The sequence below is a fragment of the Cyrtonyx montezumae genome, unplaced genomic scaffold (assembly GCF_038088225.1).
Source record: "Cyrtonyx montezumae isolate F1298 unplaced genomic scaffold, pur_monq_1.0 scaffold_8, whole genome shotgun sequence".
Taxonomy (NCBI): Eukaryota; Metazoa; Chordata; class Aves; order Galliformes; family Odontophoridae; genus Cyrtonyx; species Cyrtonyx montezumae.
Genome location: NW_027072089.1, coordinates 35648474 through 35666488, shown reverse-complemented (window position 1 = coordinate 35666488; position 18015 = coordinate 35648474). Strand labels below are relative to the sequence as shown.

Genomic DNA, 18015 nt, shown 5'->3' with positions numbered 1-18015 from the left:
TTTTTTTTTAATTATTGTTAGGCTTCAAACCACTTACATCAGTATGGGGGGGGAGGAGGTGCACATGAAAAAGCTATGATCATCTTGTAAAGCATTACTAAAGCCTTGGTAAATATCTGGACTTTTGTTTTTCACTGAGTTTTCGAAGCTCAACAAGTCTTTATTGAAATAGATCAGCATCCTTTTTAAAGGGGTATATTCACTTATCCATCATTGCATATAGCTGCTCATTAAACTTAAACTGCAATTTAAGTTGCTTCATATATTATCTACATGTGTAAAAGCTATGCACAAATAGCAGCAATAGTATCCATTTTGGAAAAAAACAAGTATCTGAAGAAAATCTACCCGTACCAAAAGGCTAGTGAGACTAAGCTTCAGTCTACTTTGCCAGTAAGTTTACAAAATAAAAATCTATACCTGTAGTTATGCAACCTCTGAGGAGGTATTTCAGAAACATGAATGCGAGCAAGAAGAACATTAAAAGATATATCGTGGCACACTCCACAATTAGCACATGGAGAAAAATCTCTTTTTGATCAGAACAGCAGGATGATGAAAGAAGTTAACATGAAAACAAACAGGAGAATTTGGTTTAGAAAGGCAAACTGAAACATCTGTAATAAGAATTTTAGTTTTCTTGAGAAGAAATGCAAACCTATTTATCATTAACATAACAGGTTCATTTTAACTTTCTGAAATTCCATCAGACAGGTGCACAGAACAACAAAACCAATGGTTATATTTCTGTATGTAGAAGTCTACCTAATTTAGAGGTACTCTAAAATTCATCACTTAATATCAAAGGGCCCACATTCTATTCTGTGTAAGCTGGACTCACAAAGAGCATTTTTCAGTACGATTCTGTGGATTCTGCTGGACTTCAAGTTCCACTTGTTCTTCAAGCTTGCTGGAATAGGCTCAAGTTAACATAAAACAGTGTACATACAAATTAAATAATCATAAGCAATTTGGGATGTCTCAAGAACTTACAGCAGAAAAGAATGCCCCTTAACCTAAAGAGGCAGAATTTGGGGGGTTCTAGAAAAAAAAAATGCTACTTTTAGCTCATGTTGTAAAGGGATTCAACCAATCAGCCACACTCACACAATATGACTCTACCCAAAGGTGGAAAAAAAACCAAAAAGGTACTGAAGAGGGTGCTTCTGTAAGCACAAACACCAAACGATGAATGAGTCCTACATCAGAGGAAAATCTAGCATGCATCTTCAACACTGTACATAGAAGTCAGCAAGGACAAGAATTAACAGTTAAAAACTATACAAGGAAGCATTGCTTTCTTTTAAAAAGGTATATGGAAATAATTACACTGATTAATAAAACACTAACATTCACAACTCATCTGAATTAAACTGGTTGATATCTTCAAGATAAAGTCAAAATAGTACAGAATATTTCCTTTTTTTTTTTTTTTCTTTTTCTCCTCTTAAAAAGCAGAAAGAGTGCCACTTGATCAAAAGATAGACTGTTGCAGCATATAAATTTGTGCCATTCTTGTGCTTTCTGCTCAGGGGTTACAGAACACAGGGTCACCTTTCCTGCTAGAATGTTTACAAATGCCTACACAAATCAATCTTTGTTTCTACTTAATTCATTATGGAGTTGCTAAAATTACAGTAGAATGATGTAAAAGTTTCCAAGAAATTCTTGTGAGAATTGCTTATTTTATGAATCAATTTGGATTTTTCTTCATCTATGTTCACGACTATGTACCTTATATGCCTTGACTGCAAGAACTGCATGAAAACAGTCCAAAAGAAAAAAAGACAAACTGATGTGTGAGGCAGTCAGTCCTCTTTCTACTTCTGCTTATTATTATTATTATTGTTGATTTATGTTTGTTTGTTTTTTTTTAATATCACCACTAAGGAAACCCAACACATGATACAGTCCCCACATCCACACCAAACTGCTTTGCTGTGCATCTTTCCCAGCAAGTTTTCAAACCTGCTTCTTTAGACAGAGCACCTGGAGGCTAGAAAAGCATGATTTGGCTCCATCAGCCACGTTTATTTGTGTGACGTTTTTTCCAGATCTGGAAGTTTTTCAATCAGTGCTTTATGGTCCATGTTGATACTGGCTATAAGTCCTTCCTCATTGCCATCTGAGCCAGTGTAACTAATTTCTTTGCCCGTCAGGGTAGTCATATGGCCACCCAATGCTCTCAGCACCGCATTTCCAGCACATATGTCCCACTTCTTAATGTAGGTGACATGGATATACACATCAGCTTCTTCTTGATTCTTATCAGCCACATCAAGGAGAGCCAGCACTTTATAACCTACAATAATTGGTTAAAATAAGAAAGTTAAACCACATTTTCCAATTCCATCGCAAAGGAAAAATCTAACTGTAAATGTTAATAACTTGCACATGTAAGATACAGGAAAGTGATGTCATCAAGTATATATTCTGCCAGTCCAGTATAACATTGAAAGCACCAATAAACCTGCCTGCCATCTGATCTATAGAGAAAATTGAAATACAACTCCCATGTGAACAAAAAACACTACCTCAAGATTCTTTTAGACAGCCTTTACCAATGTGTTACATAGACTTATCTAGACACATGTTAAAAGAACTAAACTATAAACTCAAATATAGTTTTGCTCTTACATTCACATATTTATTTCTCAATCTCTACGCTACAGTGAAGTTTACTTTTTTTGGCTTTTAATTACAAGAAAGAAGCATATATATACACACCACTCTATGTCAAAGCAACTTAGTCCAGGGCCATTTATGTCTATCATATATCACATAGCATAAAGTTACTGCTTAAAATAGCAAACTTGTCTCTATCTTATAGAGATTTTTGTTTTTGTTTTTTTAATTTTCAACTGTTTAATCAGTCATTTTTGTTTTGTTAAACTTTCCTTTGTTTACAGAGTTGAGCCCACAAGAAGGTCTAATATAATCACCTGCACTTTCATCTCTATTATAAGAAAATTCTTTTAGATTCACTGTCAAGAACCTGAACAAGATCATCTTCTCTATCTTTCCATGTAAAAGACACACACACGAAAACAACAAAAAAACTCTGTAAAATTCAAATTTCAAATGGATTTTGGAGATATAAAAACAGTTATTGCTTCACATAACTGAAGCAATATATTCTACATATTTTCATTATGCCAGTAAAATGCAAAAGGATATTGTGTAAGACTATGAAATGTAGTTAAAAACTCCTTGGACTGAATATAGGACAGATAGCAATGCACTTCAGTTACAACACTTTTCTATTCTGATGTAAATGAAAGCAATTGTATTAATCTACAGTGGCTTCTTCTTGTAACACTGTCTAACTAATGTGCTATTAGTTAACTAAGAACCAGCTGATTCCCTTCCGTGATTCTTTATTTGGTCACACGTCTGTTTACCTTCCATAAAGACATCAGCACTTTCAGAGAACGTCTGTCAGTGTTCAGTAGGACCAAAGTAACACTGTTGGTCCAGGGCTAGATATACACTGACTGCCTGAAGCAGGTTTGCATTCAAGTTCCTATATTCAGGAGACACTGTGTCCCTACTCCCAAAAGCTTGCTTTTAGGAACATGAAGAACAAAAGTGAAGAAGGAACACAGGCCACACTTATGTCCTTTTGACTATTAATGGCTTGTCATGGTTTTATGATTTTTGGTACTGGTATTCCACATCATAACATCATGTAGTGCATTTAGAGTTAAAGAGTTAATTACCATAAAAATCATAAAACCATGACAGGCTACACCTTTGGAATTAATTGAAAGCAGTAAAACGGATAGAATATTTAAAGAATCAAACCTGCTCCACCAGCAGGGATTATCACAGTCTTATTTCCAAAAGTCTGACGTGCAACTTGCTCCACTTTTCCTGCATGGGAACGGGATACAATAATCCTTGGAGTTTTCTCATTGTAAGAGGAACGAGCTTTTACGTTTGACCCACCATCCACCATCGCCCAGGCTACAAGAGAAACACAAATGCTATTTAAGCTTTATGAAAAGCTCTCTCTGTTAAATGTACAGATAAAAGAACACTCTCTGGAAAAAACTGAAGTGACTCAGTTTGTCACTCCTCAGTTTAAGGAAGTGACTCCTCTGTAAGAATGAAATTTAGGATTGATAGAGGGAAGTCCATGTGTGCACAGGAGCATAAAACAAACAGCTCCTCACACACACACACAGCTTTGAACATATGGACTAATGTATCATGCTTTCAAATTCAGAATAAGGGGGAAAAATTCCAACAAATAACAATTTGCAACTGAAAAATGACTGCAGTTAAGAGGACATTTCTGAGGCAGACCTAGATCCAATTTTTCCTCAGACAGTTCTTCAGTAAAAACCAAAAACCTAATTACCCTTTATTAATTACCCAAAAATGTTACCTTATATTCTTTTGCTATAAAGGATAATAATGCTATAGAAGAAAGTGAAAAAATTTAGTAGTGTGTTTTGGAGGACTGGATTTAGAATACACAACCTACTACTTATTTCATCATGAAGTTCAAAGCCAAGCTTGGTAGGTGGCATCTTCTAACCACTAATTTGACATTTACTTCGCAGACTAACCAGCAATTTCATCTCAGTAGAGGATCAGATGGTTTTGCAACAGACTGAGCTACATGTATAACAATAGTGACTTTTTATTGCTTTGTATTGGTATGGTACTACTATTAACAATTCTACTCACAATGTACTGTTACTTCCAGCTTGGAAAATGAATACTCTCCACACAGAATGACAGAATCAATTACATTTCATCTGATGCCAAGTCGGAACATGTCACACTTTTTTTTAAAAGGAGTTAAATCCTCAAAATTACAGTGCTGAAAAACATTTATTTACATACAAGCTGATACTTAGAAAATACGTTCCAATAAGCCTCTTAGGATTTTTAAAGAATACCAAAATATAGCACATACTTAAATGAAATGATCTGCCTATCTTCAGTGTCTCCCTCTAAACAGTTGAACTGGATGATCTCTAAGATTTTTTTTCTAACCTTGGTGATTCTATGATACTATAACAGTTCGTATTTAAAGAAAGTAAAATATTTAGCACAAAATATTAAGCGTTCTACAAGCACAAAAACAAAACAATAAAACATATGCAAACAGTCATAGTTTCTGTGTAAGAATTACTGCATTAACTTCACAACTCTAGAGGTCAGTATTGCCTAAGGAAAAAACAAGAAGAGAAAATATTGTTTCAAGGGTATAGCATATGAGATGTGAATACTAAAACTACTTTGAAGCAGTTGAAAGTACACATTCCCACAGAGTACCAAACGTGAAGCCATCTTCACTGATACATCATTATTGCTAATGAATTAAGCCACGAGCATGCCTTAATAAAGTATGTCAGATACTCAATAAGGCTACCTTAGACAGTGTTGCCTGATACATAGGAACAGTTGCCATTATGATCTTTCATTTATCTCTGCTGCCCATGATGAACAGACACCAGCTCCTGGATGTAATTTCACACACCCAAGTTATGCTGCTACTCTGTTAAAGACTATCAGCACATATAAGCACTCCCATTGCAGAAATCTTAATTGTTAACCATATTTCCCATTAATTTTTTTTTGTTTTAAATGCAACATTTATGTTAAACACAGTGTTTTCCTTAATGGTTTCACAGCATACTGACATCTCTGGATTCAAGGTCTGCAGCACTGTTCTTTTGCACCCAAGTAGTTTTTCGCATTGACGTTTGAGATAAAAATCTCTAGATATAAAATTTTATTTAACACCATGACTGAAGAGAACAGAAATATATGAAGGGATATAGCTACCTGTATATGCCGAGAATGGCTTATGTATCACTCCTATTACTGGTTTTCCATTTACAGCCACACAAACCATTGTTGTTACGTACTGCCGAAGATCCTCTGTGGGCAAAATGAGGAAGAAAGTTCATGGACAGATGTTCACAACACAAAAAAAAGCAGACCTGACATGACATAAACACTGCTCTTTGAAGACTAGCCTACTTTCTAACTGGTACAATTACATAACTTTGTTCATCTTCAAATAACTTTGCAGGAATGAAAAGATTTTACAGACTACCCAGCTTCCCAGAGGTTTTTCTTGTTCAGTAGATGTACCTCGTGCTCATGCCAGAGCTACTGCTAATTATTATCTTTTGTAGTATGTATTTCCATAGAATCTGTGCTCATAAATTCTCCCTTCTATGCCCCATACTCTATCCTCTACTGCTTCAAAGCTGAAAAATTACAACACTGGAAAACATTCACTTGATAGGCAACTGTATATTCAGCAAAACAATCCCATTGTTAAATTTGTTCTACAGAACAAATACTTATCAGCTACAATTTTAGTTGTATTGTCTTAAGATGCTTATGTGATGCCTTCAAATGTAGGAAAAAAGAGAGACTGAATTCCACATGCTTTTAAAAAGTCTGCAACAAAAAGCCTTTTTATCAAGTTAAATATATTCTCTTTTTCCTTTAAAGAAGGGAACAAAAAAATCTGAGTTTAATATTCCCACAGTAATAACTGAAATCAAGACACGCAATTCCGGCAGAATCTATAAAAGACAGCATTCATTTTAGCAATTACTTACTTAGAAGGAATACCAAAATTATTTCAGAGTTGGTGCACATAAAAAGTAAATGCTACGGTCTGAAGCTATAGAGATTTCAAAAATTTGTTCGGTTGTTAGCACATTACCTTTGATAGAGAACACTTTACCAAGAGATGCCACTTCAAATACTTTTTACAATGTCTTCAGTAAAAAGACAGACATCAGAATTACACACCTGTGTATTCTTGTGTAGCATCTAATGGATCGATCCAGACAGTTACACTTTCTGCTGGAACCTCTTTAGGCTGTATTTTTTCTTTTATGTCTTCAGGAATACTGCGATCCCAATAGACTGTCTCTTGATCAGCTGTATCAACATGTTCCTCAGAGTTTATCTACGATAAGAATAACAAAAGTAGGTGCATTAACATACTAGATGCAGCAACTGTGGTAGTGCAAAAGTTACATATGCATTCAAGATTTTCTTTCTCCCTTCACCTCAAACTACAGCAGCACAAACCGGCCACTTTCCAGCAGCTGACATTGCTAACACCATATAACAAGTAATGAAAAATCACAATTCAGTTTTGCCATGAACCACATGACACCATATTTCTGACTTCGGCTCTTCCTGTTGAATATTCCCATTGTAAGAATTGTATATTTTAATCAGAATTTAAATGCAGTTGCTTCAATGACCACAAGCAGAATATTCAGTTCTGGATACTTATACAGCATACAGCTACAGTAGAGATTATACACTGCACTTACACTGATCAGTAAATGCAGATTCAAGTGTACAATTTTTATCAATCAATACCCTGCAAATTGCAGTATGACATGGGGGATTAAGAATCCTAGGTTATAGTCATGCTTCTGAAATAGAATAATGTCTAGCAATATAAGCCGCTCAACTGGATGTAACCTTTACACACACCTATCAGATGTACCTCATTCTATAAACAAGTTAGTAACATTCCTCATCTGTCCTTAGGGTAGGTTAGGCCAAGAACCAAAGATAACCCAGAAATAGCATTTATAAACAGCAGTTAACAACATTAACCTTCTTGTCACTTGTCTAGCTTACTAAATTTTATTCTTGAACGTGGAATATTACATAGATGCATCACGGGCAGGGATATCTTTCACCAGATCAAGCTGTCCAGAGTCCCATCCAACCAAATTCCAAACACCTCCAAGGACAGGGCACTCGCAACTTTTCTGAACCAGTTCCTCACTACTCCCTAAATAAAGAATTTCTTCCTAACATCAAACCTAAATCTCCCCTTTTAGCTTAAAGCTGTTCCCTCTTGTTCTATCACTATATGTCAGTGTAAAAAGTCAATCTTCCTCCTGTTTATTCGCTTCCCTCAAGTACTGGAAGGCTGCAATGAAGTCTCCCCAGAGCCCTCTCTTTTCCTAGCTGAACAAACTCAGCTCCCTCAACCCATCTTCATAGGAGAGGGGCCCCAGCCCTCTGATCACCTCTGAAGCCCTCCTCTGTGCCTGTTCCATCAGCTCCGCATCTTTCTTGTGCTCGGGGCCCCAGGCCTGGATGCAGTACTCCAGATAGAAACTCAGAAGGGCAAAGCATAGGGGGACAATTCCTTCCCTCACCTGTAGGCCACTCCTTTTTTGATGGGGATCAGGGAACAGTTGGCTTTCCAACCTGCAAGCTCACACTGCTGGCTCACATCAAGCTTTTTGTATATCGATAACCACAGGTTTTTTTTCCATAGGGCTGTTCTCTACCCACTTATACTGCACTCATACTGAAGACCACCCTTTTCACTACATAGACAGTATGCAGAACAGAGCTTCGTACATTAGTGGAAAACATGATCCCATTCTGCTGAAGGGATGAACATTCTGCAAAGCCCAATACAGTGCCATTTCAGCTGAAGTAGTAAGATAGCTTTGGATGACAACAGATTTGTTTGACAGAGCATTATGTACAGTATTCTATCTTATACTACAAAACATATGTCCCCGCAGTTCTTTGTGCAGGGCTATACAGGTCAACCTGTCTCAGTCCATACATACCAGCTTACTACAGTTTCATGCATGGTTTACAAGAGACCTGAAATACAACTGAACACAGGTTGCAGCAAAAGGAGTTCGGGAGAATAGTACTTTTGTTCTTTCTACTGCCAGTAAAAAGGAAGACACTGTCACTGTGCCTTTCATGCTTTAGTCTATATGAAGCCTTTAGAAACACATCAGTCCACTAATTATTCAGTAGAACAATGAAGCTTGTTGCTCAGATGTGTTATTTAAATGCCTGAAGTTTAATCAACTCGGACTTAAAACGTTTCAGAATATTAGAAACACTAGTGTTTTGGTTTGTGGCTTTTTTTCAACCTCCTGCTTTAAAGGCAAACTAAATCTAATGCAATTCTAAAATGATTCTGTATTGACAAGCTCTGATGTCCAGTCATGTCAAATGACAGGAAGACAGAATACAAGTTGTCTACCACCTAGCCACCTATTTCACCATACTGACTACAGAAAGAGTCTAGAATCATATTAGCTTAGATCCAAATTGTTAGAGCAGATGAATAACCTTTGACTAAAACAATTTATTACTATAGATGTCACAGATAAGTTACACTGAAACATAATGAAAATAAAGAAGCGATCAGATTAGGTCAGGCTGAATGGGGCTCTGAACAACCTGATGTAACTGTAGATGCCCCTGTCACTGTCTGGGAGTTGGAGAGCCTTCAAAAGGTCCCTTTCAACTCAAATTATTCCATGATTCAATATTTGAAAGTAACAGACTTTGTATCAGTACACTTTTCACTAAATTTACATCATGACAAGAAAAGACATCACACACCCCTGCTGTAAAAGGTTATTAGCAAAGTGTTGAGGGCCATCTTGTTCAAGAGAGCTGAAAAATAAAGAAGCAAGCAGATCAGCATCAACTCCAGCCACACGTCATAGCTGTCTTCTCAGGTAAAACCAATATTTAAAGCACTACATGACAAGCAGAACCCTTAAAGTTGCCATGACATTTACAAATTAAACATCTGTCATTGTACAATCAACCTGATGATTGTGTTTTCCCCAGGGGGAACAGTTCTGCAGAGTCAAAACAAGTAGTTCCACAGACTTGGCAGGCTCAACACAACCTCCAGGCAGTTCAAGTTCTGCTATAGCATATCATGCACCTCTGTAAGAAATCACATTTTAAAAAGAAAAGAATAGCCAACAAAATACATTTCCTCAATATAACACAGAACAAAGACTGCTTCTAAGAAGTTACAAGGGCCAATTGGAATCAATCCTATAAAAAGAAAAGAAATCTCTTGTTACACTTGTTATTACATTACAGTAAAAATAGAGATTTGTGTAGTATTTGCTGATGAGATTTTTGGTTTCAAAGACTAAATTCTGGAACAAAAATGCTTGCCCAGCTGCTTAGAGGTAACGTTCCACATCTTTGGATTTAAAGATAATTCCAGTGCAAAATCCCATATCCACTAGTGGCTGACAATGCTGAGGATGTGGCAGTGTGAACTTCGTGAAACACACCTTTCTTTCTCTGAGATGCACCAGAGATTTTGTCCAGAGGCAGAGAAATCTCCTTCTTGATGTTCTTCAGAAGCCACCTGGCCATGGGCCTGGCACCCTACTCTGGCCAGCCCTGATTGAGCCAGGCTTGAGCCAAAATGACCCTGTGGTTCCTTCCAGTGTCAGGCATTCTGTGATTCTGTGGTCTAAAAGTGTCAAAAAGGTACTGTTTCCAGAGAAACACCTACTACTTCAAGTTGTGTAACCATGGCCATGATGTTGCAGCATTTTTATTGCTAGTGAGCAGTCTTTTTCAACAGTCACAATTAATATAACAGAAAAAAAACAGTGGAGAAGAGAAAGTGTTGTGGTCAGACAGACACCATGACGCTGGCTGCATTTGCCAGTCTCTTCTTCTGTAAGCCACCTAAAAGAAAAAGTCATCTGGGTCACTCACCCTTCCACTGCTATCACCATTTAGTCTGCATCCTTAAGTGAATACAAGTGATAGGCCAAGCAGAAACTCACAGCCATTCCACCACCAGCATATAATAAATTTATTTATTGCTAGGAAACTCTATTATAGGTTTTATATAATAATATTGCCTTACAGAGGATCACTAATCCTTAGCACTGGGAATTTTTTTTCTTTTACTTTAAGTGCAAGAGAATACACCAGGAAAATGTGCCTTTGTGTTAATATAATGGCATACTTTACTGCCTGATGTTGAGTTCCTACCCACCATTCCCATTTTCTGGAAGCCTCCAAAGGCTGTGGCCTTAAATTTCAACCTTTCCTAAAGCAATATGGATATGTAGTTGACTAAACAGCCAAATCTTCCCTCAGAAATTAGCAGCAGGTATGGTAAATTAACAACCACAATGCTAACTGTTTAAGCCAATGCTTGCTCCAGCAAGATACTCTCAAACTGCTGTGTTAGCAAGTATACAAACTTGAAACTTTATAGTTAGGTATACTAACACCTACACATAGAGTAAGATTTAAATAGCAATCCACATTATGTTTCAGCTTATTCCCGAAAGTCTTTTAGATCCCCATCTGGTAACTAAGTGCTCACAGATCCAAATCTAGATGCTTTCTTATTAGAAAAGAAAACTGGAACACAAATACTATCCCACCTATATTATTAAAAACAAACAAAACCTATTTGACATAAACAAGACAGTTCAGGTAACAACAAAATGTAAATTCACAAGTTAGAATACGAATACAAAGGTATTCCAGGTACAACAGAACAAGAACAGAGGGATCAGCTGAATGGGTAACTCCAGTGACACAAACAAGAACGTGAACTACATCTTCATTTACTTTAATGACCCAGATGAAGCAGCACACAAGAACACTAGCACTAACAGGTTCTTGATTTGGCTTTTCTACTTTGTTGACTTTCCCCTTGAAGGTACCAGAGTGGAAACCTGCCTCACCTTCCTGCAGCATTTGTATATGTGCAAACTGTGTGAAGTGATCAGGTGCCAATACCCCTCACATTGAAGTCCACTCAACAAGTCACGATGGACAAACATGACTTCTGCAGCAGCATGATAGAACAGCCTCCAAGAGCACAAGCAGCAATCAAAGCACTTTATTTGCAGTAACAGAGGAAAGCATCTACCAACTTGTACTGGTTAATAAACAGCCTCCAGAGTCTGCTGTAGAAGGCAGTAACCACAATCACAGCAAGACCCAGTTCACCTGCATCAGTTTCCACTCTGATCCCTCCCTTCCAGTGTTTAGACCTTAAGGGTGACAGGCAGTAATTCCCACCACAAATTAAAGCTGCTCTCTGGAAGCTTCTGTCACTTGACACTGAAAAGAGAGAAAAAAATAGAAATCAAAATAATACTGCCTTGTTCACCTCACCAAACAGCTAGCAAGCTTTCAGCTAGGTTTGCTATGCCACACTTAAATCAAAATCTGATATATAAGATGTCTTTAGGCTTTAAATAATTAGAATACTAGCATTGCCAGCATCATCAAGAAATCTAGTTTTGCTTACACTGAGGTTTTAAAAATCTGGTTTCTTCCTTTTGAAAGGGTTCCTCCCCTCCTTTAATTTACCATGATATACTAGAAAGGAAAAACAGTTTTTGCAGGCAGGCTTCACCATGCCTTTCAGAAAGGCTTTGCTTGAGCTTAAGTAGGGTACATTTTGTTACAAAAAGAAAGGAAGGACTTTGCGCTAAGTGAAACAGTCCTCCAACTATATTGCTTATTAAAAGTTTTTTTGTTGTTGTTGTTAAATTAGGTATATACTTTAATAACGTATGTGTAATGTGCACAACTGTATAATATAATAAAGTTACACTGGCACTCATTTGAAAGTAAGACAAGATATAATAATGTCACAATGGAGATAAAGGAGGCAGGCATTTTTACAGACACTAAGTCCAGACAGACAAAACCTCTGGAGCTCTCTCTACCTTCAACTACATCTTCATTTACTTTAATGACAACAGTAAGATGAAAGAGCACACAAAGAAGAATACAGAGATGCCTAAGTGTCATAAAGCACAGGTGATGCTTATGAGAACTCATTACATGGCTTTGGTCATTAAGCAACTGACAGGTTTTCACACATGGTAAAGACACATTGGATAACAAATCTGCCTCTCCTGACTTACGATTAATAGAAGTTGATGAAAACAATAGAAATGCAACTGAGGGAACTGTGTGGATCACACAAGTCACACAATTCCAGAAGTTACCTGTTGAAACAAACCTACAAACAATATAACTAATAAAGCCAATCCCTCGTTAGTTCACAAATTGTTTCAATAAATGGCAGAACTCACAATTACAGTTCCGCACAGAGAGAAGCTCAGTAGAAAGAAAGGAACAACTGGTTTGCTCTAAGGACTGCAGCACAACTTGTCAATCGAAGACTCCAGCCAGGCAGGAGCAGAGAAGTGCACATACACAGTGGCTCGAAGAAGTGTGGTCTACAAGGCACTGCACCAGCACAGAGCTCCAGGTGCTCAGCTAACAGACCAGGTAGTCCTGCTGCATGCACAATGCTACTGCTGATAACAGCTGCAAAGATATGATCACAGAACCTGGTACCATAAAGTCACAGGCTTTAATTTAATTTCAGGTATAAAGTCAGCAGAAGTCAAAGAGCATCAGGTAAAACCCGTATTAAAAAGTGTTTGCTGAGCCAGCACCTACTGATGAGAATTACAGATTAACATTCATGCTTCTTGCTTTACTTAGAAATATGCTCATAGTTGCTAGGATCATGATGGTCAAAAGAATGTCAGCTTTCTCAAAGCCCTAAGAACTGAGAATGCCTTTCTTCCAACAAGAAGAAACAAATTCTTGTGTTTATACTGAAACCCTTCTGAAATGTAAGTAGCATTTTGTTCTTTAAATCTAGTTCTTTCGCATATCTATCTTACCCCACTGTGAATTGGTTATCAGATGCAGAGCTTGTCATCTTACATGAGATTCCAGTTTTGTAAGACAGTTGACACTGAGGTCAGAAATCCACAAACACCAGGTTTGAATCTAGAAAGTATTTCAGGTTGTTGGAAAAAAAAGAGTTCTTAGAGACATTAAACTTAAAAAAATATATAATTAATTTATAGAAATAGCTCATTAAAGGTAAAACTGACATTATTAAATTTCCATTTTCAAACACTGATGCCCAGCATTACCACTCACAAGCTTGAAATGAGGTTCTTATTTGTCTTAACTAGAAGAGCTGGGATTGTTCAGCCTGGAAGAGAGGAGGCACCTGATTTGTGTGTGCCACTTTAAAATTGACTTTTTCAATGTGAGGACAGCAGGACTTTGGCTGTTGTTTAAGCTCATGTCTAAGGAGAATGCACCTCTCCAGTAAATCATTCCGACCCCTTTGTGCAAGTACACTGTTCCTTCAGATGTGCTGACACAGGCTGTCAGCTGGGCCACAGTGCGAAGCAAATCAGTGTGTTCCTAAATTATTTTACACTTGGAAGTGTTCAGATATCAAGCTCCCAGTGCCAACCTCTGCACAGGCAGCACAGTCAAAAGGGAAAACCTTGACACGTGGCGCTCAGAGAAGCTCTTGTACTGGGTAACACTACTGAAACTCCTGAACAAACCATCTCTTCAAACAGAGCAGCTCTTTTAAGCAGAGTATACCCAGGATTCTTGCCAGTTTCCAACTGGATTTTGAATCACAGCTTCTCCCACTTTACTCTTTCCACCCCGTATCAGGACTCACTTGAGCATCACCTTAAACCCTTCACTCAACTCCCATCCCAGTTGTTCTTATCTCACCACTGCTGGGCAAGGAGTAAATTGGGCTGCTTGGAGAAACAACAACAAAAAATCAGTGAAGTAAATAAAGTAGAAAGAGGTAGATGAGGTGATTTTAGCTGGATCAGACCCTTTACCTCCTAGCATGAAAGGGAAACAGAAGAGGATGACATTGTCGAGGGTTAAGTCTCAAGCCTGTTACCAAAGTTAAAAACTTTACCAAGAGAAGGAACTGCACGTATTTGAGCATGAAATGCATTTTAAAGTCACCTGCACATACATGCTTCATAGGAGATGCAAATGTGTATTGCTTGAACTTGACTGCACTGAGACAACCCCAGGTAAAATCTGAGTCACAAAAGGCTTGCCCTTTCCTTATGTCTGTTTCTGAGGTATATAATAATACTCAGTACTGTTTCAATTCCTACACAGTCATAAAACTGAATAAATCTGCTGCTCTTCTGTCTTGTCTAACCTTTTTGCAACAGGCTTTTCTCAAAAACTGATGCAAATCCATTTGTATCAAACAGAACAGGCAATGCAATTCTTGCAAAATATTTTCTTCATCTTTTCTTAATTTTCTCCCCTCTCCCACTTATATTTTGATTATTTTTTTAATAAATCACAACTGAATGAACGTTAAGAATCCTTCCAGTTTTATTTCAGTTTCCACACATGAGAAGTCTAGCTCTTCCTATATTCTCTTAAGAACTATGCCTTAGGAGAAGTTTACTTCAGACAGCCTGCATGTTTTGTGCTCTGCCAAGCAGCACAATCCAGGACATCAAAGACTGCTCATTGACTTCAGTTTATTTCAGTCAAATGGCTTCTCCCCATAGTTATTTTTAAACGTTGCAAAGCCATAGTTTGTCACCAGCTTAATACTGAGATACCCATTAAGCTCAGGGCTTCCATGATGCAAGTAGATCAGCATTTTGCTTCACTCACAAAGTTTGTTGAATTCTTTCAATTTTTGTGTGACAGTTCTTCTGTTACCACTATCTTCTCAAGCAAAGCAGGAAAGGATTTCTATTTGACCTGAGCAACATTCTTTATGCCGGAGTGTCTGTCTGTACATGGAGATATGGCTGTGGTTTTACTGCTTCACATGAACGATGTCTCAGGAAAATCCCATGCAACCCTCACATTGTTATCAATGCAAATTGCAGGTCTGCTCTGTAAACAGTAGGAGTTTTAAGTAGATGATGCAAGAGGTAGGTAACAGAATTTCTGATGATCTTGTCTTCACAACTGAGAATTGTGTACTGCATCATGTGTGTAATTAAAAAAAAGCTTTTTTAAATTATTATTTTGGTTTGGACAAATACTTATCACGGTACTTATGGCTTGAGTTGAGAGTGACCTCAAAGATCATTCAGTTCCAATCCTTCTGCTATGGGCAAGGTTGCCAACCAGTAAATCTGACACCAGATCATGTTGCCCAAGGCCCCATCCAACTTGTCTTTGTATACCTCCAGGGATGGGGCATCTACAACCCACCTCTGCTGCCAGGGCTTGACCACTTCAGCATGCTACAGCCTAAGACAGCATGTCTTACCAACATATACAGTTTGGTAAATATTTCTTACATACCTAATGAGAGAAGGTGTTATTACTCACATCACGTACTTCAAATATCCCAGACACTACTTATCAGTTAGTAATATTATATCAGCTGAAGGATTTGTCAGGCTTTCTCTTCCTCATCCTCCTCAATTCTCAAGCTTATTCAATGTACTGGAGAGAGAACTGGGGAGGAGATAAGGTCACACACCTGAATTTTGTCAGGTTCTGTGATGTATCCACATGTAACAGATTTCAGTATTTGTAAACATATCTGTGCTTCAGAGAGGGACACCTGTTTTTGAAGACTAGCAACATATGATATATACTTGGAAAATACAGAGAGAGACTGCTTTTTAAACAGGAGACATTCAACATTCATGTCCTTCAAGAAGAGACCCATGTCAGACCACCACTTGAGAGGGGCTTGCACAGGCAACCACACACACAGCAGGCACTGCAGCAAGCTCTAAGCCCAAAGCAAATCCCCAACCATCAATTAACACAGAGAGCTCTTATACCTACACAGATACAGTCCCTCATCCTGCAGAAGGGTCAGAATGAGTTACTTCAAGCAGCCACACAGTCACACTGTAACACCATACTTCATGAGGGCACAGAATAGCGAAAGAATCACGGACAACACTTTTTTCACCCTTCAACACAGACATTCTTACCGTGGCTTGCCACAGGCAGAAAAAGCAGTCACAGAATCACAGAATTGTAGGGGTTGGAAGGGACCTCTAGAGATCACTGAGTCCAACCCCCTGCCACAGCAGCTCCCTAGCCCAGGTTGCACAGGTAGGCGTCCAGGCGGGTCTTGAACATCTCCAGAGAAGGAGACTCCACCACCTCTCTGTGCAGCTGTGCCACTGCTCCATCACTGCACTGGGAAGAAGTTCCCATCCTATCATCCTATCGCCACACACTGCTGAAAAGACTCCAGCTTCGCCTTCAAAGCACATCCTTCATAATCATTTTATAGGGAAAGACAAAGAACTTATCAATGCCACGTCAACAATCTATCAGTCTGACGGTTTCACAGCGAACGCGCAACACTTTGAGACACATACCCCAAGGAACCTCGGACCAGACACTGAAAACTGAGTCAACGGCAGTTATCGCTCAACTACGAAGGAAACGCCAGCTGACCGATCGCGGGAGCCAGAAGTGCTCGGACCCACGGCGGCACCGCGCTCCTCACCCACCCACCCTCGACGAGGCGGCACCGCCACCAAGTGAACGACACGTGTCGCTCCCGGAGCGGCGGCAGCACGCACCTGCACGGCGGGGAAGGCGGCCCTGAGCAGGTGGCACATGCGGCGGTTGGACAGCAGGTCGCCGCTCGTCAGCTTCTCCTCGGCCCCCTCCCTCGTCTTCCCCTTGGCCTTCTCGTTGAGCACGTTGCCCTCGCGGACCCGCCGCACCTCCTCGCCGCCCCGCACGGCCGCCAGCACGGACACGGCCAGCAGCTCCCGCAGGTCCACGGCGGCCGCAGAACCGCGGGGTCCGTCGGGCTCGCCAGCCGCCGGCTCGCTCAGCATGAAGAAAGCGAAGCGGCCGGCCAGGAAGCCGGAGTAGAGGTGGTAGAGGACGCCCAGCCCCAGCAGGCAGAACACGGCCATGCCGAGCGGCGAGAGGCGGATCCCCATGGGCGCCATGGCGAGGCGGTACCGGGCGCTCACTGCGGCCCCATGGCTCGGCTCGCTCCGCCGCGGCGGGGCCGGCCGGCTGCAGCTCCCAGCGGGCCGGGGCGGAGCGCAGCCCGTCTGGATCCGGGTCGGGCGGGGGCGGGGCGCCGCCGTGCGCACTGAGCATGTCCAGGCGGCGGGTTGCGTTTGGGGTGTTGCTGCTGGGCCGGCTGCGGGCTGGTGGGGGTCGGGAGGAGGCACCTGTGGGGCGTGAGGCATCTCTGCTCCTACTGAATTGCGTTTCTTTGACGTGTGCAACTTTTGGAATCGTTAAGGTTGGAAAAGATCTCTGAGTTGAGTTCATCCAGTCCAGTAAGTTCTGTGCTGCATGTACGCGTATCTTGAATGCTTCCAGGGACAGTGACTCCACCACTCCCCTGGGCAGCCTGTACCAGTGCCTCAGCACTCTTTCTGAGAAGAAACATTACCT

General features: G+C 39.8%; 1 protein-coding gene across 1 annotated transcript; it reads right to left on the bottom strand.

The window, feature by feature from the left end:
- Positions 1–2005: 2005 nt before the first annotated feature.
- BPNT2 (3'(2'), 5'-bisphosphate nucleotidase 2) lies at positions 2006–17601 on the bottom strand. The gene is made up of 5 exons (XM_065752173.1): positions 17175–17601; positions 6790–6949; positions 5803–5898; positions 3805–3966; positions 2006–2302 (listed from the first exon to the last, which is right to left on the bottom strand). Exons 1-5 carry the CDS (start codon positions 17553–17555, stop codon positions 2031–2033), a joined length of 1071 nt encoding a protein of 356 aa, XP_065608245.1. The 5' UTR covers positions 17556–17601; the 3' UTR covers positions 2006–2030.
- Between the last annotated feature and the right edge of the window lie 414 nt (positions 17602–18015).